Source organism: Petromyzon marinus, chromosome 27, assembly GCF_048934315.1.
Source record: "Petromyzon marinus isolate PM22_M1 ecotype Great Lakes invasive population chromosome 27, UKy_Petmar_22M1.pri1.0, whole genome shotgun sequence".
NCBI lineage: Eukaryota > Metazoa > Chordata > Hyperoartia > Petromyzontiformes > Petromyzontidae > Petromyzon > Petromyzon marinus.
In genome coordinates this window covers 13,548,488-13,571,353 of record NC_133693.1, presented here as the reverse complement: position 1 = coordinate 13,571,353, position 22,866 = coordinate 13,548,488, and the positions used below count along the sequence as shown (strand labels likewise).

Below are 22,866 nucleotides of genomic sequence, written 5' to 3'. Positions count from 1 at the left end.
GCTTGGGGGTGCGTGGGCGGGGATAGGGGCGGGGCTGGGATGCGTGGGCGGGGCTGGAGGTGCGTGGGAGGGGCTTGTGGAGGGGGCGGAGCTCGGGCCGCATAGGCGGGACTGAGCGGTGTTGTGGACGTGTGGGCGGGGCTGGAGGTGCGTGGGCGGGGCTGGGGGAGCGTGGTCGGGGCGATGCGCGCATGGGCGGGGCTGTGGGCGGAGCTGGGGGCGCGTGGGCGTGGCTGTGGGCGCGCGGGCGGGGTTGGGGGCGCTTGGGCGGGGCTAGGGCGCGCTCGCTATGACAACAGCCCCCGTGCCTCCTTGCCCCAGGACCAGGGTAACGGGACGAATGAATGAGAGAGTGAATGAGGTGGGGGAACGAAAGGTCACGAATGACCGAGTGGCTGCGTGAATGAGCCGAGTGGAACGGCGCCGAGCGCGGCTCTGAGGGGACGCGGCGCTGCCGTGAGCGGCGAGGATTCGGGACGGGCAGGCGATAGGAGGGATGGAGGGGGCTTCGCTCGCGCCGTAGCTCCGTGCTGCGGCTCACCATCCGCCATGTATGGCGCAAGGGTCGCGCAGGAGGTGGGGCGATCCTCCTACCCCCCCAATACCCCTCAGCCCCCCCCCCCCTCCGTGTATGAGCGACGAGTCCGGGGTTGCGGAATGGGTTGAGGTCGCCATGACAACGGAGGACGGGGATGGTAGCTACGGGAAGGGCGGGGAGGGGGAGAGTGTTGCTGATTTGGGTTGTTGCTGGGTGGGGACGTTTGATGGGGGTCTTGCTGGGTTAGGGTGTTGCTGATTTAGGGTGTTATTGAGGGGGGTGTTGCTGGGTGGGGTGATTCTGGGTGAGGGTGTTGCTGGGTTGTTGCTTATTTGGAGTGTTGCTGGGTTGGGGTGTTGTTGGGTTGGAGTGTTGCTGGGTTGAGGTGTTGCTGATTTGGGGTGTTGCTGGGTTGGGGGGTTGCTGATTGTGGGTGTTGCTGGGTTGAGGTGTTGCTGGGTTGGGGTGTTGTTGGGTTGGAGTGTTGCTGATTTGGGGTGTTGCTGTGTTGGGGTATTGCTGGGTTGGGGTGTTGCTGATCGTGGGTGTTGCTGGGTGGGGGTCTTGCTGGGTTGAGGTGTTGCTGGGTTGGGGTGTTGTTGGGTTGGGGTGTTACTGGGTTGGGGTGTTGCTGATTGTGGGTGTTGCTGGGTAGGGGTGTTGCTGATTTGGGGTGTTGCTGGGTTGGGGTATTGCTGATTTGGGTTGTTGCTGATTTGGGGTGTTGCTGGGTTAGGGTGTTGCTGATTTGGGGTGTTTCTGGGTTGGGGTGTTGCTGATTTGGTGTGTTGTTGGGTTGGAGTGTTGTTGGGTTGTGGTGTTGCTGGGTGGAGGTGTTGCTGTTGGGGGTGTTTCTGGGTTGGGGTGTTGCTGATTTGGTGTGTTGTTGGGTTGGAGTGTTGTTGGGTTGTGGTGTTGCTGGGTTGAGGTGTTGCTGATTGGGGGTGTTGCTGGGTTGGGGTGTTGCTGGAGGGGGATATTTCCTGAGTGCAGTTAGGTTGGGATTGAGGGTCACAAGATGCGCCCAGTGGGCCGTGTGACGCAATGCCCTCGACTCCGCGCGCGTTTCGCAACCCCCCTGCTGGAGGCCGTTGCGTTATGGACTCCACCAACGCAGGCTGCTTGTGGATGAGCCACCGCTCAGCGCCCTCGCGACCTCGGTGGGGGATCGCCGCAGCGTGGCCCCTGCTTCACACGCACATATTTATACATGTACTCTCAATGGCATCACAAATTACCCAGTTCCACATATTTGTTGTAGAACCGCGAATCGTGATGTTTTCTCACGTGTAACTGCGATCACTCCGCTCCGCTCTGCAGGAGCGAGCTCCAGGAAAATGGTCGAGGGCTCTCCCCGTCACCGATTGTTGACCCCTGAGACCTCCCTCCCGTTGCTGAGCGTCCCTCAAGACCTCGGAAGCTAAGCAGTGTTTGAGCCTGGATAGTATTTGGGGTGGGTGACCTCCGTGCATAAAACAGGTGCTATAGGCTGTGTTGGAGGATATGTTGTCAGCACAGGGCAACGCAGTAAAATCGTTTGTTGTACTGTACCATGCCCCAATACGCTATGCTCCCCGCCTTCATCAATCCGCACTGACCAGCATGGCGAAGTATGGCCAAATAACCCCATGGCCTGAATGTACATGTACGATTCGTACGGTTCCGTCTTCACTTAACGTCTGTTATGTATGTTTGTTGAACTTCTTTCGCACGTAGCGAACCGCGCTAATTGGCGTTACGGGGGAAAGAGGACAACAAACTAAACACCGTTTAACACGGAGTAGAAAGGGGTTTCGTGTCCAGTATCATCCATAATACAGTTTTTTCGTTAGATTGCATAAATATATAAATATGTCGTTAAACCCGCCACCACCGGACAGCCCATTATTAAGGTTTGTCACGTGAACAGAACGTGCCAATTCGTTACTAGTACAGCACACCGGTGTGTTGGAGAGCCAGGCTAATTGGCATGTTCAGTTTACGTAACAAACCTGACTAATTGGCTGTGTCGGGTGGTGTCGAGTTTAACGACACATTTAGATATTTATGCAATCTAACAAAAAAAAACCTGGAAAACTAAACACAAAATGCAGTTCTAAAAAAAAATAGTTTCAATCATAGATTTAAAAGGGCATAACTCCAGTTTGTATTATGGTATTAATGGTATAAGGTGGATCCTCACACGATCGACGAAGAATTGGCAGCCTGTGACAAAGTAAATGTGGTTTGTGTCCCATACGAGTGAGTCCCTAAGGCCAGCAGCATCGCAAGTCTTGTGTAATGTGTGTCATGTCTTGTACGGCTGAGTCCCATTCTTCCATAGACACAGAACCATATTAGAATCAAATAGCGAAAAAGAGTCAATTTAGTTACCCCTCCACAATAGTAAAAAAAAAGTTGCCGAACGGCCTCGATCAATTAACTTGCTATTCTATTTAACAAAAAGAGTACGCGTGTGATTAAAATTTGCGTCGAGCTTTTGCAGCAGTGGGCGGTGTTCGGATACTACGTACAAACATTTCAAAATTGGACGGTTCAAACGGAAAAATTGACGTCTCCACGGTTGCGTAAGGCAAGTGTCGAAATGACGCTGAGCGTTGCCAGTCGGTCCCGATCGCGAAGACAACGCACGTGTGCTGGCGTATCGGCAACATGGGTGTCTTCAAATAAAACATTTTTTTTTAGTCTCTTAACAAATTTCAAATTTCCTTGTCGTTAGGAAAACGACGAGGAAATGACGGAAAACGTTTCCGTCAAGGTCGGCGAGGAGGCGATGGCCGCCGCTCAGAATGTCACGGAGCAGCTTCAGATTGAGCAAGGGGACCTCGCCGGGCAGGAGAGAGGCGCTGAAGAGAGCCCTCGGGACAAGCGAGCAGAGTCTCCCTCCGGGAAGAAGGACAAGGGCGGCGCAAAGGGGTTCTCTAGGTTCCTGCCGTCTTGGTTCAAACAGACAAGGTCGTCGTCCGCAGGCGGCAAACGAGGTGCAGACAAGTTACGCGGAGGGAGCGAGCTACAGCAGGCGGAGGTGAACGCGGACGGAAAAGATGAAGGAGTTAAGTCAGCTGAGAAGGAGGTTGAAGGAGAACTGGAGAAGAATGACGTGACGGAAGAGGCAACTCCGAAGAGGATCGTTCCGCAGCTTCAGGAGAGTGCCAAGAGAGCGCCCGGAAAGCTGCAGGAGCAGCTGCAGGAGCAGAAGGAGAAGGCGGTGGCTACGCTCGCCAGGTTTGACTTGGCTGACGCAGTAAGTGGACCCTGCAAAGCTGTCACACATCCACGTGGGATCGCTAATGTTGCTGCAGTACACTATACGGGGGTATCCCTTGATTATTGAAAGGGATGCAGTTCTTCAAAAAAATTTGCGTGAAAACGAAATTTTGTAAATCGAAAAGGCTCCTATTAATTTAATACGAAAAATTACGGATGTGGCCCGAACAGTCATTCCTACTCTACCCCTAGCCTAAAAATATACACTTAAATCACTTTACACAATACAAAAATAACAAGGACATAAATATTAAAACGATCGAATTATGATTAATTTAAAACTAAAATAAATAACCTTGTCAGGGAACTCACCAAAAGATCTGCTGCATGTTGCAATGAGTGTAAAGGCGATGTAGTGGCATTGCTGCTGCACTGCAAGGACACCGTGACGCTGTCGCAGATGACGATGCCACAACCTCTCGGGTGGCTTCTCGTTTGGTGATCTCATGATGCATGGCAGTAGTAAAATTTCATTTGCGCGGAATTTCGATTTCGCTAATCAAAGTGTCCACAATTTGTCAATTGAGTTCATGCGAAATTCCGTAAAAACGAACGTTCGTAAATCGAGGCGACACCTGTGCTTGAAAAAAACCCCCACAACCTACGTTATAGTTACACGAATGATGTCTCTACGTTTTGTGGGATTTCATAGTTTTTGTTGTTGTTGCTGAGAGTGCGTGGATGCGGGAAGACATTGCGAGGCGAGGCCGCTCTCGTCCGCGTGAGCGCCACTCGAGGGGTCACACTGCGCGTGCGTCCTGCAACAGGTGGCGACCGACGACACGGAGCCCAGCGGAGGGGAGCAGCCGACGGCGGTGGTGGCAGGAGGAGGAGATGCCGAGGAGGCCGCCAAGGAGGCCACAGCTGAGGAGGCCGCCAAGGAGGAGGCCGGTGACGCTGGCGCGGTGGAGGGGGTGGCGCCGCCGAGCTTGGAACTGGCTACGCTAAGCGGCGTCTCCAGGAGCCGCAGGGTGAAGGAGGTGGAATGCTTGGTGCTGCTCCTCGACGGCACGCAGTTCGCATGCAAATTGCCGGTGAGTGCCGCGCTAAGTGCGCTCCCAAGTGCCCGTGGTGGCTAGGAGATGTTGACTACCTCGTTCGGTATGCAGGAGGTCGTGGCTTTAATCCCGGCCCTGATGCCTGTTGTATATTTGGAGTTTGCCGTTTCTCTCTCTCTCCCTGTAGTCGCGTGTATTTTTCTCCAGGTAACTCCGGTTTTTCCTTCCACATTTAGAATCGACATCACACTTTACAGTATTTGGCTGCTATACATTTCCACGTGATGATGATAAGGCACTTCGTTGAGCTATCATTTGTGATGGCCAGGTCACTTCCGAAAAAGGAGTTTTATTGGGGTCGTTTTTGCATGCTTTTTGGGCGTTTGTAAAAACTTCCCTTGGCTCGTGTTGAGAGAATCGCGTCTCTGTGCTGCAGCTCCTTCTCATTTTATCTTATGTAGCGCCTTAGTCCAAGATGCTTTTACAATATTTACAGAAAAAAATTATGGAAGTTGATGACGGTTAAAATAAAGAGTGGGGTTGTTAAGAAAAAAGTGGTGTAGTTATGGTGACAGGAGGACAGGTGGGAGTGGTTAAATAAGGGTTGGGGAAGGGGTTGATGAAGTGATTGGGGTAGGGGTAGTGATAGTGGTCGCCATAGGATTAGGGGTAGTGATAGGGGTTGTAGTAGTGATTGGGGTAGGGGTAGTGATAGGAGTAGTGATATAACATTAACAAGCATATGTATTTATCTTGTATATTTGGTGCTCTAACTGTATGACAGTCATGTGTAAAAGTATTCGCGAAAGAGTGATAGGAGAAGGGGTAGTGATAGTGATAGCGGTTGGGGTAGTGATAGGGGTTGGGGTAGTGATAGGGTTTGGGGTAGTGATAGGGGTTGGGGTAGGGGTTGTAGTAGTGATTGGGGTAGGGGTAGTGATAGGGGTAGTGATATAACATTAACAAGCATATGTATTTATTTATCTTGTATATTTGGTGCTCTAACTGTATGACAGTCATGTGTAAAAGTATTTGCGAAAGAGTGATAGGAGAAGGGGTAGTGATAGGGGTAGTGATAGGGATAGTGATAGCGGTTGGGGTAGCGATAGGGTTTGGGGTAGTGATAGGGGTTGGGGTAGTGAAAGGGGTCGTAGCTGGATGATGATGGGCTAGGGGAGAAGAGATGGGGGTTGTTTTAAGAGAGGAACGGAAGCAGGTTCGTGAAGAAGAATAAATGGAAATGTCTTTTGTCCCGCACCACCGATTAGCACGGTTGGCTACGTACGGTGCGAAAGAAGTCCCACATAAATACAGACACAGATTGCTTCTTTTCTCTTTATAAGCAAATTGATTGGTGGTAGCTTTGTGTCCACTGTCTTCAGCTTCAGGACGTGGATGGGGGGGGGGTTGAGTCGAGATCAAGGGGTCGTCCAGGAAAGTGACCTCACATTTTCGGAAAGTCCACGTTCTTCCCTATGAGCTCGTACTCGAGGTGTGGCCTTAAAAGAGAAATATACTGGAGGGGACGTTTCGCACCATGCCCGAAAGCGTCACCCTTGGTATAATTTTTCCATTTGATTGCCACATATGGTGTTGTTATTGTGTGTGGAGTCGTTTCCTCTTACAGGCCGTCCTTGACTTACGAATACCCAACTTACGAACCAGCTTCCATGAAATATTTAAAAAATTACATTAACTTAAAACGTATTCCATGCAAGTGTACAATATTTATTGGAAATAATTGAAATTATTGAACCGTAACAAATTTCATAATACTGACCGCATGGGCATATACATACAGTGCATTGTAGTGTTCTGACTTACAAGCCATTCCACGGCTCTCAGGAACGAATTGTGTTTGTAAGCCGAGGGTGTCTGGATTTGTGTTATGCGCCACTATTAATGCACCAGCAGCAACGTCAGCGAATCGCTTGAGTATCTACTGCATACTCGAGTGCTACTGTAGAACTTGGAGTGGACACTTTGTAATTGGCTTCTGACTTTTGTTTGTTTGATTGGTAATGTTTTCAACCTTTATTTTGATGTTGTTTTATAAAATAAAATTTTTTTTTAAAACATTCTTTTTAATATGTTATGTTTCGGCTTGGGTGTAATTGTCCACGCTAAGCTGACGTTGGCTGTAATTCGCCACGGTCCCTTACATTATGGCAAGTTTCGGGGCCACTTCCTGGAGTTGTGGAGTTCTTCCATTAATAGTACGGTACATTTCATTAAAGCATGTTTTTTTTTAATATTACTTATTTTAGAAACTAAAAATTTAATATAAATACCAAGGCCTTAGCCATGGAGTCAACATTGGGGGGGACCAAATCTTCCAGGGTGTCTGGGGGGTCCCAACCCAGAAAAATATCTAAATTTAAAAACTCATTTCGTACCTAAAATATAAAAAAATTCACTAACACGTGGGATGGACTTTTTTTTTTACAATAATGTCTAATGGTGTGTTGTATTACATTGTTCTGTTTTTACTTTTTTACCATTTCTTGTTTCATTGTATGTAATGGCAGAGATTAGGGATTAATAAAGTACAACCATAACCACAATCATATAAACAGAAATCTATGCATTGATTTATATGAAGACAAGTCCAGCTATTGTGGCCAAGGTTCAGCAAATTATTGTTTTTATTTACATAGCATAGCAATTATTTTTATAGCAATATATTGGGGGGACATTTTGAGCATATTTGAATATTGGGGGGGATGTGTCCCCCCCAATATATTATAATTACGGCCTTGTAAATACCATTACGTGCTGTAACTGGGCACAACCAGTCAACCGGTACAGGTATCCCTCGGTTTGCGAACGTTCGCCTCACAAAATATCGCGTGAACGCAATTGACAAATTGTGGATGCTTTTCGATGAATGAAAGCGAATTTCTGCATGAACTAAACTTTGTATTTGTTGCCTCATCCGTGTCTTCACATCGACGCTAATTATTTTTATTCGGCGTTGTGTATTATAGAGTTGTGCGCTAAACTAGGACCCATGACAGAGAGGGGGGGGGGTCTTTGCCTCGAATCTTATGGCAGTTCACCAGCATTGGGTTCAAGCAAGTCTGCTGATGAAACACTGAATGCCAAAACCGGTCCAGAGTTTACTTGTGTTGAACCAATGCTGCTGAAATGATGCACTACCAGAAGGCAGTGTGGCTGATGGAATGTGTGAATATACTTATATTTGTAAGTGGAGGGACGGATATGTGAAGGGGGCATATTGCCTGCCGATTTGTTTGGTTATTTACATTCCCCTTGTTTGTATTATTCTCCGATTATATTCTGCATTGTATATGTAGTGTGTGTCTCATGAGGCACACACAGAAGTCTGGAGGCACCACGATTTATTAACAACTTAACAGGGCAACGGGTTAACAATACTCGGGGTTAGTCTAGACCCCAAAGAGGTCTCTACATAAACTGAGTTCCCGACAACCGATGCTCCAAGACCCCCGAAGCAACGCCGCACGGTAAGCTCTTTCCGCCAGACAACCACGATCGCTCCGCCTCAGTCCCTCTTATCCTCTCGAGCGTGGCCTCGCTCCGCCTCCAGCCACGCGACTTCCTCGGTCTCTCGCGATGGAACCAGAGCCAGCGTCATATGTCCTCCGGGCCCCTGTTTCCGGGCCCCCTACACTACTCCATGTCGGCATGTCCCCTCTCTCTCTCTGCGACGGGACCCTGCTCTGTAGGGCCTGCTTCCCCTTCACGTCTCCGTCGGCTCCATCGAGAGGTACATGCGCACTCATTCACCAGTTGTGGTTGTAGTCAGCTTATAAGCCGTAGAGATGCTATTTACGTCTCTACATCACCCCCCCCTTTATGAAACTCAGCCATCTCGGCTGACCGACATATAACCCACGAAACGTGTGGGCCTCCATCTTTTAACGCAACAGAACAACAGCAACAACAATAAATAATCCCGAATGAGAAATAAAACGATATTTACACTATATACAGGACCAGGGAGAAGAAGAGTGGGAGGGAAGGGTAAAAAAAAGAAAACTGCAACAATTTACAATTGCCAACCCACCCCCCGGACAGCCCACAACTACACCCCACATATGTAATGCCGCACCTGAGCACAAGATGAGTCCGGGTCAGCCATTGACCCATCTGGCTCGAGCGGTACCCATGGACCACGGGTGTAGGTGCACTTAGACGCCGGAGGATGGTCATTTAAATCGAGCAGTCTTTGCCCAAGTCCTTGATGCCGGGCCGTCAAGCGAGAAGGGTGCGGGCCCCCTGGAGGTTCCGGGAACAGCCGGAAGATGACTCGATGAGCATGGCACCTCCCGAGGCGAAGAACCGCCAAGCAGTGGGGAGTCGGGCGATGGCAGCTCCGGACTCCCCCGTCCACCCCGGGCCAGCACTACCTGTGACGTTGGGGGCGATAGGCACTTGGACCCTGTGGGCGGAACAATATAACTGTCCTGAGGAAGGACATCAGCCGACGCGTGCCCCAGCTCATCAGACTGACCAGACACCCGGCCCTCGGGAAGTGTGGATGAAAGGTTAACGTCAGGTGGAAAAAAAGTTTTAGTCGCGACGGGTACACAAACCAGCGCCAGGACCACACTGAATCCGCACGCACTGCGGACTCCTCACCTCCACCACTTTGACCGGGCCCTGCCATGGTTTGTGTAATTTCGGGGAGGTACCCATTGGGACATGGAGGCAGTGGAGCCACGCCTTGTCCCCTGGCGTGCATATAGTTGTGGACTGGCGGGGCTTGACGAGCCGTTCGTTGGCCGCCTGCCGCAAGGACGAGTTCCCCCGAGACGCCTCCCTAGCTTCTGCCAAACGCTGTAGGGTAAGACGCATGGGGTTCGACATCTTTGTACAATTTTCCAGTGGCTTGAGCTGCACATCAATTGGTGGGTCACGCTCCCTTCCATACATTAAATAAAATGGGGAAAATCCGATAGAAGCATGCGGGGCGGAACTATATGCGGCGAGCACGCCCAGAACATGTAAGTCCCAGTTTGACTGGGCTTCATTGACACATTGGCACAACATCGAAGTGAGGGTTCTGTGTAACCTCTCCACCATACTGTCCGCCTGGGGGTGATAAGGCGACGTGCGCACTTTCTTGGTACCCAATTGCTCGCAAACATCTTTTAACAGCTCGGACGAATTTTTTTTGCCCTGGTCCGTCAAGAGACGTTCAGGGGCGCCTTTATCCATGAAGGATAAAGGCGCCCCTGAACGTAGCCATGAAGGAACGCGTCCGTAATGGTTTCAGCTGATTGGTTTGATAGCGGCTAGGCCATTGGCCAACGTGATAAATACTCCACCAACACCAATAAATATTTATTCACCCGCAGAGTGGTGGGGAACGGACCGAGAACATCGAGCACAACGAGTTCGTTCACCCGGGAAACGCAGATGGATTTCAGCAGTAGGCGATCCGCTCTCATTAGAGGTTTGCTGCGAGCGCATTCTGTGCAACCCTGTAGCACGTTATAAACGTCGTCGGCCATGCCCAGCCAGAAAAAGTGAATTTTTAGAGGAGGCAATGTCTTTTGGACACCAAGATGTATTAACCGCTCGTGCTCCGCACGTATAACCTTTCCCTGCAGAACAAATGGCACCACAATGGCGTATCGATGGGATTCCTCGTCCCATCTCATCAGCAAGCCCTCATCAAGGATCACCGGCGATACTCCTCGTCTGTTACCCCGACCCTCTGCCTTACCGACACGGTGCCGCAGTTTGAGCAGGGAGGTGTCCTCCATCTGGAGTCGCCCCCATTCGTCGTGCATGAGGCCGAGTGTTCTATCACACATCTGGACCGTGTCCATAGGCAGAACGTCCGCAGACGTCGTCATAGCCTGAGGCAACTCCCCACCAGGGGTTTTGCAGTGTCCTGCACCCGGGAGGCACGTGCATGAGTCTCGAGGCAGTCTCGAGAGAGCGTCCGTGTTATTATGGCGAACACCCTTTCTGTACGACACTTTAAAGGTATAGTCCTGAAGGACCTCTAGCCACTGCGAGAGCTGGCCGGACGGTTGTTCAACCTGCAGTGCGTACTGAAGGGGCCGCGTGATCTGACCGCAACTCAAACACCCTCCCATAGAGATACGGACGATATACTTGGACAAAATAGACGATGGCCAACAATTCTCGTGGCGTTACAGAATACCGCTGTTCCGCAGGGGATAACACCCGACTCCCATAAGCCACGACCTTTTTCACCCCGTCCAGAACCTGGGACAGCACGGCACCCATCCCAGTGTCGCTGGCGTCCATGTCAAGGAGAAAAGGTCGGGAGATGTCGGGATAGCGGAGAGGAGGAGCTTTGACCAAACCCTCCCGCAGCGCGACAAACGCCACCTCCTCCTCCATTCCCCAACGAATTTTTTGGCCTTTGGCAGTAAGGACATGCAGTGGTTTTGCGATAGTCACAAAGCCGGGCACAAATCCAGGGTAATGTGAGGCAAACCCGACGAAACTTCGCACTTTACTCACCATCTGGGGGATCGGCCATGTACGCACACATGCCGTTTTGTCGGGGTCTGTCGCTATTCGGATTCACGCACGATGTGGCCCAGATATCGGACTGACCTCTGCAGAAAATAGCATTTTTGCGGCTTGAATTTTAAATTGGCTGCCTGCAAACCGTAGTAGGTGCTCCTTGAATGTACGTGCAAAGACAATGACGTCATCGAGATAGATAAGGCACGAATCCCACTGGAGCCCTGCCAAAACCAATTCCATAATCCATTGGAATGTGGCTGGGCTGGAATGGAGTCCCATGGGAAGGTGATTAAACTCAAACAAGCCCTGGGGAGTTCGAAATGCCGTTTTAGGCTTGGAACTATCGTCTAAGGGCAACTGCTAAAAGCCGGAAAGGGTTGAAAAGAACCACGCCCCAGACAGGGCATCCAGGGAATGATCCATCCGCGGAAGTGGGTACGCGTCGGCAACAGATACCTTATTTAACTTTTGTAAATCCACACAAAACCTCAAGGTGCCATCCTGCTTTTTGACAAGGACAATTGGAGCCCCCCACGGACTGGAAGGGGCGATAATATTCGCGGCTAGCATCTGCCAAACTGCATGGCGAACATGCTCCTTCTCAGTCGGGCTCAGCCCATACGGGTAATGACGAATGGGGGCCGCATTGCCTGTGTTGATATGATGATGGTGTACCAACGACGTGCAGCAAATGTCGTATTTGGATTTGCTGAAGATGTCCGAAAATTCCTTAATGAGCGCACGCAATGCGGATCTCTGCACCTCCGACAAGTCAGGGCTTTCGGCACAGAGTGCGTCCACCCACACGTAGTCGCAACTGTCACCCCGCTCCGCAGCAGTGACCATCTTGACGGGGTCCGTCATTACCATATTGCCATCTGCTGGGGATGTGTGAGCTAGGACCGTGCCCGCCTGTTTGACAGTGGGTCCAAGACCAGCGTTTAAAATTTGAATAAAAGGCTGCTGGTCATTTCTGATGATAGTTTCGGCCCCGACCAACATAAGGCGACGGCTCACTTTGTTGGATGGTGTTAGAAGAACACCTCCCTTGGTGGCATCCCCATTGAGTTGCCTCCTGAGGCGCAAAGGCACCAGCATTTGCGCTCCAGGGGGAATTTTAACCGTTTCCCGCTCGAGTGCTGGGATCACGGCGTTTACTTGACACAGTCGAGTGGGGAAGGGAAAAAAGGCCATTCTACGGCCCGACGGCAATTCCAGGCACCCCTGGTCAATGAGGATCTTGAGGGGAATTTTTCCTAGAAAATTTGTTCCAAGCAGGCAAGGCATGGCAAACGATTTCGAAACTAATACCGGGCCAGTTATTTGATAATCACCAATGGCCACGGTAGCCGACATTTGCCCCATAATACCCAAGAACCGCCATTTGCCGCTAAGCACGGGACATAAACCGGATGGAGGGTAGCTGATTTAGCAGATCAGCAGTCAAAAATCATTTCAGATATGATGGTAGTGGATGTTCCCGTGTCAATTAGCATCCACACCTCTATCAGAATCAGAATCAGAAAGGGTTTTATTCGCCATGAAAGTTCACACAGACACGGAATTTACTTTGGCAGGATAGTGCATACATTCAACAATCTAAAATCTTAAATAAGTCGTAAACAAGTCTTACTATATTAAGGGTTCAAAGTCTAACTAACACCAAGGTGCTAAAGTATATAAAATTGAATAAATATCGAATATAAAATAGTTATAAGATACAATCTAAAAATAAAAAAGTACAAATAGGATAACATAGTTAATATTGGCAAGGTGTCTTTTTGTAGATAAAATGTTAAAGTCAGTGTAAGCCCTTGGCCTTGCTTAAGAGGCCAGCAGCGGATTGGAAGAAACTGTTTTTGTGGTGTGAGGTTTTGGTCCTGATGGACCGCAGCCTTCTGCCGGAGGGGAGTAGCTGAAACAGAGAGTGTCCAGGGTGGGAGGAATCGGCCACAATCTTCCTCGCTCGCATCATGGTCCTCGTGGTGTGCAGGTCCTCGAGGGTTGGTAGATTGCAGGCAATCACCTTCTCAGCAGTGTGGATGATACGCTGCAGTCTGCTCTTGTCCTTGGCAGTGGCAGCAGCGTACCAGACGGTTATGGAGGAGGTGAGGATGGATTCAATGATTGCTGTATAGAATTGCACCATCATTGTCTTTGGCAGGTTGAATTTTTTCAGCTGCCGTAGGAAGTACATCCTCTGTTGTGCTCTCTTGGTGAGGGAGCTGATGTTCAGTTCCCACTTGAGGTCCCGGGAGAGAATAGTGCCCAGGAAGCGGAAAGACTCTACAATTTTGACTGGGGAGTCACACAGGGTGATCGGGGTGAGTGGGGCTGTATTCTTCCTTAAGTCCACAACCATCTCAACTGTCTTTAGAGCATTTAACTCTAAGTTGTTCTGGCTACACCAGGTCACCAAGTTGTCAGCTTCCCACCTATAGTCAGACTCATCCCCACCAGAGATCAGCCCAATGAGGGTGGTGTCGTCCGCAAACGTCAAGAGTTTGACGGACAGATGATTGGAGGTGCAGCTGTTGGTATACAGTGAAAAGAGCAGTGGGGAAAGGACGCAGCCCTGAGGAGTTCCGGTGCTGATGGACCTGGAGTCAGAGACATGTGTTCCCAGCTTAACGCACTGCTTCCTGTCAGACAGGAAGTCTGTGATCCACCTGCAGGTGGAGTCGGGCACGTTCAGTTGGAAGAGCTTGTCCTGAAGCAGGGCAGGGATGATGGTGTTGAAGGCAGAGCTGAAGTCCACAAACAGGATCCTGGCGTAGGATGCTGGGGAGTCCAGATTCTGTAGGGTGAAGTGGAGGGCCATGTTAACTGCGTCGTCCACAGATCTGTTGGCTATGTAGGCAAACTGAAGGGGGTCCAGGAGAGGGTCTGTGTTGGCTTTGAGGTGTACCAGGACCAGGCGCTCAATACTACATTACCACAGATGTAAGGGCGACCGGTCTATAATTATTTAGTCCTGTTGGCCTTAGCTTTTTGGGCACAGCGATGATGGTAGAGGGCTTGAGACATGCTGGTACATGGCATGTCTCCAGGGAGGTGTTAAAGATGTTGGTGAACACCGGAGACAGCTGGTCAGCGCAGTGCCTGAGGGTGGCTGGAGAGACAGAGTCCGGCCCGGCTGCTTTGCGTGGATTCTGCGTCTTGAAAAGTATATTAACTTCTCCCTCCTGAAAGGAGAGAGTCGTCTCTGTAGTATGGGTGGGGGATGGGGACTCTTGGGTGGGAAGGGGTAGTTCAGGACAGTCTAATTGTCTTTCAAATCTGCAGTAGAACTCGTTCAGGTCGTTGGCTAGGCGGGAGTCGTTAGTGGTGTGGGGGGCTCTGGGTTTGTAGTTGGTGATCTGCCTGAGCCCTCTCCAGACAGAAGAAGAGTCGTTAGCAGAGAACTGGTGTTTTAGTCTCTCTGAGTACAGTAGTTTAGCCTCTCTCACCGCCTTGCTAAACCTGTTCTTCGACTCCTTGAATCTGTCTCTATCCCCACTCCTAAACGCTTGCTCCTTCTCCAACCTCAACCTTCTGAGCTTTGCTGAGAACCAGGGCTTGTTGTTGTTGAAGTTCACCCTGGTACGTGTTGGGATACAGCAGTCCTCACATAAGCTGATGTAGGACGTCACAGCCTCTGTGAGTTCATCCAGACTATTGGTAGCAGTCGTGAACATATCCCAGTCAGTACAGTCCAAGCACGCCCGCAAATCTTCCACAGCCTCACTGGTCCACTGTTTAGATGTCCTCACAGCAGGTTTACAGAGTTTTAGTTTCTGCCTGTATGCAGGAATCAGGTGGACCATGGCATGGTCAGAGTGTCCCAGTGCTGCTCGGGGGACGGCGTGGTAGGCTCTACTGGCTGTAGTGTAGCAGTGATCCAGAGTGTTCCCTTCTCTGGTTGGGCATTTAATGAATTGTATGTATTTGGGGAGTTCGTGGCTGAGATTACCTTTGATAAAGTCGCCAAGTACGATAACCAACGAATCTGGATTTGCTCGCTCCACACTCAGAATCTGGTCGGCGAGCATGCGTTGGGCCTCTTTAACCTGAGGACACGGCGGCAAATAAACTCCGACCAAAATGAGAAACGCGAACTCGCGAGGGGAGTATAAAGGTTTACAGGTTATAAAAATTGATTCAAGGAGTGGAGAACAATGTTGCAGAATCACTGTGACATCTACACACCAGCCATTGTTAATGTAAAAACAAATACCACCACCTTTCGTCTTGCCAGAGAGTGCTATGTCATGATCCGATCTTACAAGATGGAATCCTGCTAGTGTCCGGAATCAAATCACACAGCCATGTCTCCGTGAAGCACAAAACAGAAGCTGAAAGAAAGTCTCTGTTTTTTACCATCAGTAGCTGAAGTTCGTCCATTTTGTTGTACAGTGAACGTACGTTGGAGAGGAAAAAGCTCGGAAGCATTGTTCGGATCCCGCGTCTGCGTAGCCGTACGAGAGCCCCCGACCGTTTACCCCTTGGGCGGCGTTTCGCTGCTTGAGCAAAGCCTAGCGCGGCATTGACTAGAATGCCCACTAATTCTGCCGCTGGAAGCAGAAAAGTAGGAATTAAATCCACAGGAATTGTTTCCCTGATATTTAAAAGTTCGTTTCTTGTTAGGAAACTCCGAAAATCTTGGCTAAACACTGAATTAATAGACAAAACAAGACAAAACAGGGCGCACCGACCGGCTGAGGCTACCATCATCAGCGCCATCTTGTCACCAGCACGGGTGTGCTGAACAGCAGGCCTCTCTCACCAGCACTGGTGTGATGAACAGTAGGCCCCTCTCACCAGCACAGGTGTGCTGAACAGCAGGCCTCCCTCACCAGCACAGGTGTGAAGAACAGCAGGCCCCTCTCACCAACACGGGTGTGCTAGAACAGCAGGCCCCTCTCACCAGCACGGGTGTGCTGAACAGCAGGCCTCCCTCACCAGCACAGGTGTGCTGAACAGCAGGCCCCTCTCACCAGCACAGGTGTGCTGAACAGCAGGCCCCTCTCACCAGCACAGGTGTGCTAGAACAGCAGGCCCCTCTCACCAGCACGGGTGTGCTGAACAACAGGCCCCTCTCACCAGCACGGGTGTGCTGAACAGCAGGCCTCTCTCACCAGCACAGGTGTGCTGAACAGCAGGCCCCTCTCACCAGCACAGGTGTGCTGAACAGCAGGCCCCTCTCACCAGCACAGGTGTGCTGAACAGCAGGCCCCTCTCACCAACACGGGTGTGCTAGAACAGCAGGCCCCTCTCACCAGCATGGGCATGCTGAACAGCAGGTCTCCCTCACCAGCACAGGTGTGCTGAACAGCAGGCCCCTCTCACCAGCACAGGTGTGCTGAACAGCAGGCCCCTCTCACCAGCACAGGTGTGCTAGAACAGCAGGCCCCTCTCACCAACACGGGTGTGCTGAACAGCAGGCCTCCCCTCACCAGCACAGGTGTGATGAGCAGCAGGCCCCTCTCACCAGCACGGGTGTGCTGAACAGCAGGCCCCTCTCACCGACACGGGTGTACTGAACAGCAGGCCCCTCTCACCAGCACGGGTGTGCTGAACAGCAGGCCCCTCTCACCAGCACAGGTGTCCTGAACAGCAGGCCCCTCTCACCAGCACAGGTGTGCTGAACAGCAGGCCCCTCTCACCAGCACAGGTGTGCTGAACAGCAGGCCCCTCTCACCAGCACAGGTGTGCTGAACAGCAGGCCCCTCTCACCAGCACGGGTGTGCTGAACAGCAGTCCCCTCACAGCAGGCCCCTCTCACCAGCACAGGTGTGCTGAACAGCAGGCCCCTCTCACCAGCACGGGTGTGCTGAACAGCAGGCCTCTCTCACCAGCACAGGTGTGCTGAACAGCAGTCCCCTCACAGCAGGCCCCTCTCACCAGCACGGGTGTGCTAAACAGCAGGCCCCTCTCACCAGCACGGGTGTGCTAAACAGCAGGCCTCTCCCTCTTTCACCAGCACAGGTGATCAAGCAAAACAAGACAAAACTGGACAAAACAGGGCGCACCAACCGGCCGAGGCTGCCATCATCGGCGCCATCTTGCACAGTGCCAATGACTGATCAGGTCGCCTTGGCCATCCGTCGGCCGCCAATTTCCGAAACTACCTGCCCCGCACCCCGAGGGCACGGCCCCACACGCGAATCAAGGCAGACGCATGAACCAGATGAATGAGGTGAGTGTGAGGGCTGGGTGTGTGGTGCAGCACGACTCGCCTGGGGGCCCTGCGGCGTTCGAGAGGGTCGGCCGAAGGATAACCACGTCTTGGAGGTTCTCCCACGGTTGGGAGAACCTTTGGAGATGTGGCCCGGAAGGCCGCACTTGAAACACACGACGGAGGATGATCCGGGGCTGGAAGATGCCCCCGTCCGTCGATCATGGTCGTCCCTCCGCCCCATCTCGGCCTTCCTACACCCGCTGTTGTTGAGCGACGCGAAGGCCTGGGAGGACTCGACCCCATCGGAAGCTGCTGCATCTTCAGCAGGACTCGCGCATGCCACCACCTTGGAGCGGCGCTTGATGTTGAGGTGGGCCTGGAGGCACCTCGTGACTGTCAGCGACGTCAAGTCGTCATTGTCAGAGGCAGGTAGCACAACGTCGAGCTCCTGGGCCAGCCCCAGCATGCGATCCAAGACCAGTGCGTCAAGGCCGTCCTTGTCCATTTTTGGGTATGCCACCTGGGCCAGCGAGATAAGCGTGCTGCAGAAGACAAGAGGAGTCTCGGCTTCTTCTCAGCTCCGCGCAGCAAACTTATGGTGCATGTTAAATGGCGGGTCGAAAATCCCCGCCATCTGTTGAAGAGCTTGCGCCAACGTCACCCGATCCTTGGCTGGAATGGAGTAGAATGCTCCCAAAGCGGCGTCATCTAACACTGTTGGGAGCGCACGCAGCGCTTCCCCCTCCGTCCATCCCACCAGTTCGCATGTAGCAGTGAAGCAGCGGCTGAAGGCCACCCAATCTCCGCCTACTGCGACAAAGGGAAGGCGCCTCTTCAGAGCAGGCCCCTCCATTTGCATTTTTGGCGGGACGCTCGCGATGGCGGGAACCCCGTCCCGCACACCGCTCACCGCTCAAAATGGCGGCTGCTTGCGCAGGCTGCGTTTTCCGCAATTCCCGTGTTTCCCGCGCGCGGGACGTAGCAGCATTGGAGTGTTCGCCTCGCGGCTCCGGCCCTCCGACTCGTTCAGCCGGCTCGTGCAGGTCCATCTCCGCGACGAGTACTGCCGCAGCAGACAGTAGGTCGGCCAAGCGCTGGCCACGCGCCCGCCTGTCTCTCCCCGCTGCTGGTGGCGTGGTGAGGTCACGTTCCTGGCGCTGCTCCGCAGGCCCAAACCCCTCGCGGTCCATCTCCGGGGCCGCCTCTCCCGGGGCTGTCTGGGAGATCACCCCCTCTTCGTCTTCTCCCTCCGAAGAATCCCTGGTAGGTTGTCTTCTTCTCGTGTACATTTTAAGCCTACACTATCACCTAGCTATAAAGTATTTTTTACTTCTGGCATCAGATGTAGTGTGTGTCTCACGAGGCACACACAGAAGTCTGGAGGCACCACGATTTATTAACAACTTAACAGGACTAAGGGTTAACAATATGCCGCACGGTAAGCTCTTCCCACCAGACAACCACGATCGCTCCGCCTCCGTCCCTCTTATCCTCTCGAGCGTGGCCTCGCTCCACCTCCGGTCACGCCCCTTCCTCGGTCTCTTGTGACGGAACCGGAGCCAGCATCACATGTCCTCCAGGGCCCCCGTTTCCGGGCCCCCTTCACTACTCCATGTCGGCACGTCCCCTCTCTCTCTGTGACGGGACCCTCCTCTGTAGGGCTTGCTTCCCCGCCACGTCTCCGTCGGCCCCATCGAGAGGTACGTGCGCACTCATTCACCAGTGGTTGTCGCCGGCTTATACGCCGTAGAGACGCTATTTACGTCTCTACATATACATACATTTACATTAAATTTTGATTTAAAGCTTTCGTGACTGCAGTAATTCATATTCTTAGTTTTTTCGGTAAAGTCACGTTGAAGGGAAACAACAAAATAATAAAATATATATAAAACAATAAAAAATTCTCACGACGTTTCGACCATAACTCAAACGGTCATCTTCAGGTGTGTTGGTTTGCATAAATTTATTTTTAAACGGCGCATTTATTTATTTATAAAAAACGTTAGCGCCACGCGCAACGATTTGGCAGTTTATTTAGGACTAGTCCATCTATATTCTGAAAAGAGGAGGGGGAGACGAAATTTATTATAATGTATGCTGTCTGAAAGCCACTGTAAGCGTGAACAATCAATTAAGACCTGAAATGGTTTATGAAATCTTTCCAATGATTGCTAAGATAGAATCCATTTTCTCGGTTGAAATTGTCTCTGTGCTTGTATATGTGGATAGCCTCATGAACGAATCTCTCATGGAAGCCAGATGGCTTACAAAGAACCTCTGTCTTGGAAAAGTCAATGGCATGTGAGCCTACTGAATTAGAACAGTGATCTGCCACGGCCGAGGTGTTGGTCCTACCGTGTTTAAGGTCTGCTTTGTGTTCACGAATGCGGTCCGAGACATGGCGTTTGGTTTCTCCAATGTAACTACTACCACAGAGGCAACTTAGTTTGTAGACACCAGGGTATTGTATGTCCGGAATCACATTTTTTACAGACGGAACCAGATCACGGATTTTATGTAATGTGTTGAAACGGACCTGAATCTTGTGTTTATTCAAGATTTTGGAGATCTTTTTTGTGATCCCCGCAATGTAGGGTAAAGTGATGGTTTTGAAAGGCTCCTCAAGAGGGTTCTTCTTCATGGTTTGAGTGATAGCTTTGCGGATTGTATAGTCGGAGTAACCATTAGCCCTAAGAGCTTGGTGTACGTGCTTGAGTTCACTGCTTATGTGTTCCTGGTCGGATATGCATTGGGCTCTATGATACAGAGTCTTGATGAGAGAATTCTTCTGTGATGGATGGTGGTGGGAATCCAGTTTCAGATAAGCATCCGTATGGGTAGCTTTCCTGTAGACAGAGTGGCTCATTGAACCATCAGGTCTCTTTTTAATTAGGACATCCAAAAAAGGTATCTTGCCACCTATTTCGACTTCCATGGTAAATCTGATGGCTGGGTGTATGGAATTGATGTGGTCGAAGAATTGGTCTAGAGCAGGCCGGCCATGTGGCCAGATGACAAAAGTGTCATCCACGTACCTCTTCCATAAGGTTGGGCGCAGAGTGGCAGTCTGGATGGCGTCAGTCTCAAATTTCTCCATGAAAATGTTAGCTATAACTGGAGAATGGGGGGAGCCCATTGGGGTGCCCTCAGTTTGTTTGTAGAAAGTTCCATTCCAAGTGAAGTATGTATTGGTTAAACAGTGTCTCACCAGGGGGGGTACCTCAGTGTTTAGTCCTTGATGAACCAAGTCTTCAATGATTGCAATGGTGTCAGGTACAGGAACCTTGGTGAATAAGGAAACTACATCAAAACTGACAAGCAGGTCGTCTGGGGACAGGGAAATACCCTTGATTGTCGATACCAGGTGAGTAGAATTTTGTACCGCAGAGGTGGTCTTTCCAGTGAAAGGACGCAGGATTTCAGACAAAAAACGAGCTAGTTTGTAGGTGGGGGAGCCGATAGTAGAGACTATGGGACGAAGGGGTGTATCTACTTTATGTATTTTTGGTAAGCCGTATAATCTTGGTGGCCTGGCAGCAGAAGGTTTCAACAAAAACTGTTTAGATTGATCAATTAATGCGGTTGAATCAGAAATTATTTTGTTGGTTTGTGTGACGAGGCTGTTGGTGGGATCTCTTTTTATTTTTGTATAACTACCATCGTCGAGTAATTCTTTAATTTTGTTGTTGTATTCTATTTTATCCATGATGACAGTAGCATTGCCTTTGTCAGCTGAGAGGACTACAATATCATTCCTCTTTTTTAATTTATATAATTCAAAACGCTCATCTTTGCTGAGGTTGCTAGCTGGCATCTTAGCGTTTTTGAGGGTTGCAGCGATTTCAGATCTTGCTACGTCTGCAGCGATGTGACCCAGGCCCCTGAGAGCAACGTCTACTTGGGCAATTATATCATTAACTGGTATGTGTTTAGGTGTGACTGCAAAGTTTAGACCTTTAGCTAAAACGGATTTCAGACCATCGGAAATAGAACTGTTACTGCGATTAATTACGACTTTGTTAACGTCTAACTTTTTGGTGTGTGGGTCCGGTCTTTTGTTGAAGAGGAGGTTAAATTTGGAAATCAGGTTTTCCTTATATTTGGTCGACATAGTAGCAGCTAAAGAGGCAGTCATATTGTCTACATGTTCCCAATCCGATGTGGACATTGTTGCCGTCAATGATAAGTGTGATTTGTAGAGTGTCTTGTCTAACTGATCTAGTTCAGTGCGTATAAGTCTGATTTTTTCTGAGATAAGAGCTAAGCTAGTTTTGAAAAGAATTCGTTTCGCATTAGAAGAAGTTACAGCAGCAGAGGTCAGTGTAAATCCATGAAGAAGAACACTCTTGAGGAGCCTTTCAAAACCATCACTTTACCCTACATTGCGGGGATCACAAAAAAGATCTCCAAAATCTTGAATAAACACAAGATTCAAGTCCGTTTCAACACATTACATAAAATCCGTGATCTGGTTCCGTCTGTAAAATATGTGATTCCGGACATACAATACCCTGGTGTCTACAAACTAAGTTGCCTCTGTGGTAGTAGTTACATTGGAGAAACCAAACGCCATGTCTCGGACCGCATTCGTGAACACAAAGCAGACCTTAAACACGGTAGGACCAACACCTCGGCCGTGGCAGATCACTGTTCTAATTCAGTAGGCTCACATTCCATTGACTTTTCCAAGACAGAGGTTCTTTGTAAGCCATCTGGCTTCCATGAGAGATTCGTTCATGAGGCTATCCACATATACAAGCACAGAGACAATTTTAACCGAGAAGATGGATTCTATCTTGGCAATCATTGGAAAGATTTGATAAACCATTTCAGGTCTTAATTGATTGTTCACGCTTACAGTGGCTTTCAGACAGCATACATTATAACAAATTTCGTCTCCCCCCTCCTCTTTTCAGAATATAGATGGACTAGTCCTAAATAAACTGCCAAATCGTTGCGCGTGGCGCTAACGTTTTTTTTATAAATAAATAAATGCGCCGTTTAAAAATAAATTTATGCAAACCAACACACCTGAAGATGACCGTTTGAGTTATGGTCGAAACGTCGTGAGAATTTTTTTATTGTTTTATATATATTTTATTATTTTGTTGTTTGCCTTCAACGTGACTTTACCGAAAAAACTAAGAATATACATTTACAATCTTGATTTGTGACTATATTTTCCACAATGACACTCGTAGATTATTTTGTGTGACACTTCAGACAGTGCTTTTAGTCACCGACTACAAAGATCCCCTGCGTAGCCTGAACAGACTGTTGGGGCAAGTTCTGTTAGCAAGTAGCACCTATGAAGACCGGTACAGCACACAAGGGGGTGAGTGTGCCAACACCACGCCCAGCCGCCTTTGTCTCTCCAGTGGTGATGTTTACACACCGCACCA

At 50.2% G+C, this 22,866-nt stretch overlaps 1 protein-coding gene across 10 annotated transcripts in view; it reads left to right on the top strand.

Moving 5' to 3' along the window:
- Nucleotides 1–248: 248 nt before the first annotated feature.
- Nucleotides 249–22,866, top strand: part of LOC116946522 (protein 4.1-like) — a 71,787-nt gene continuing 49,169 nt past the window's right edge. Inside the window, exons 1-4 of one of the 10 annotated variants that reach the window (XM_076070150.1) lie at nt 312–328; nt 1,859–1,991; nt 3,258–3,782; nt 4,573–4,839. In XM_076070150.1, the coding sequence (XP_075926265.1) occupies nt 3,273–3,782; nt 4,573–4,839 (777 nt within the window). In that variant the 5' untranslated portion in view covers nt 312–328; nt 1,859–1,991; nt 3,258–3,272. The other 9 variants (XM_076070151.1, XM_076070149.1, XM_076070148.1 and 6 more) reach the window with 9 other exon arrangements.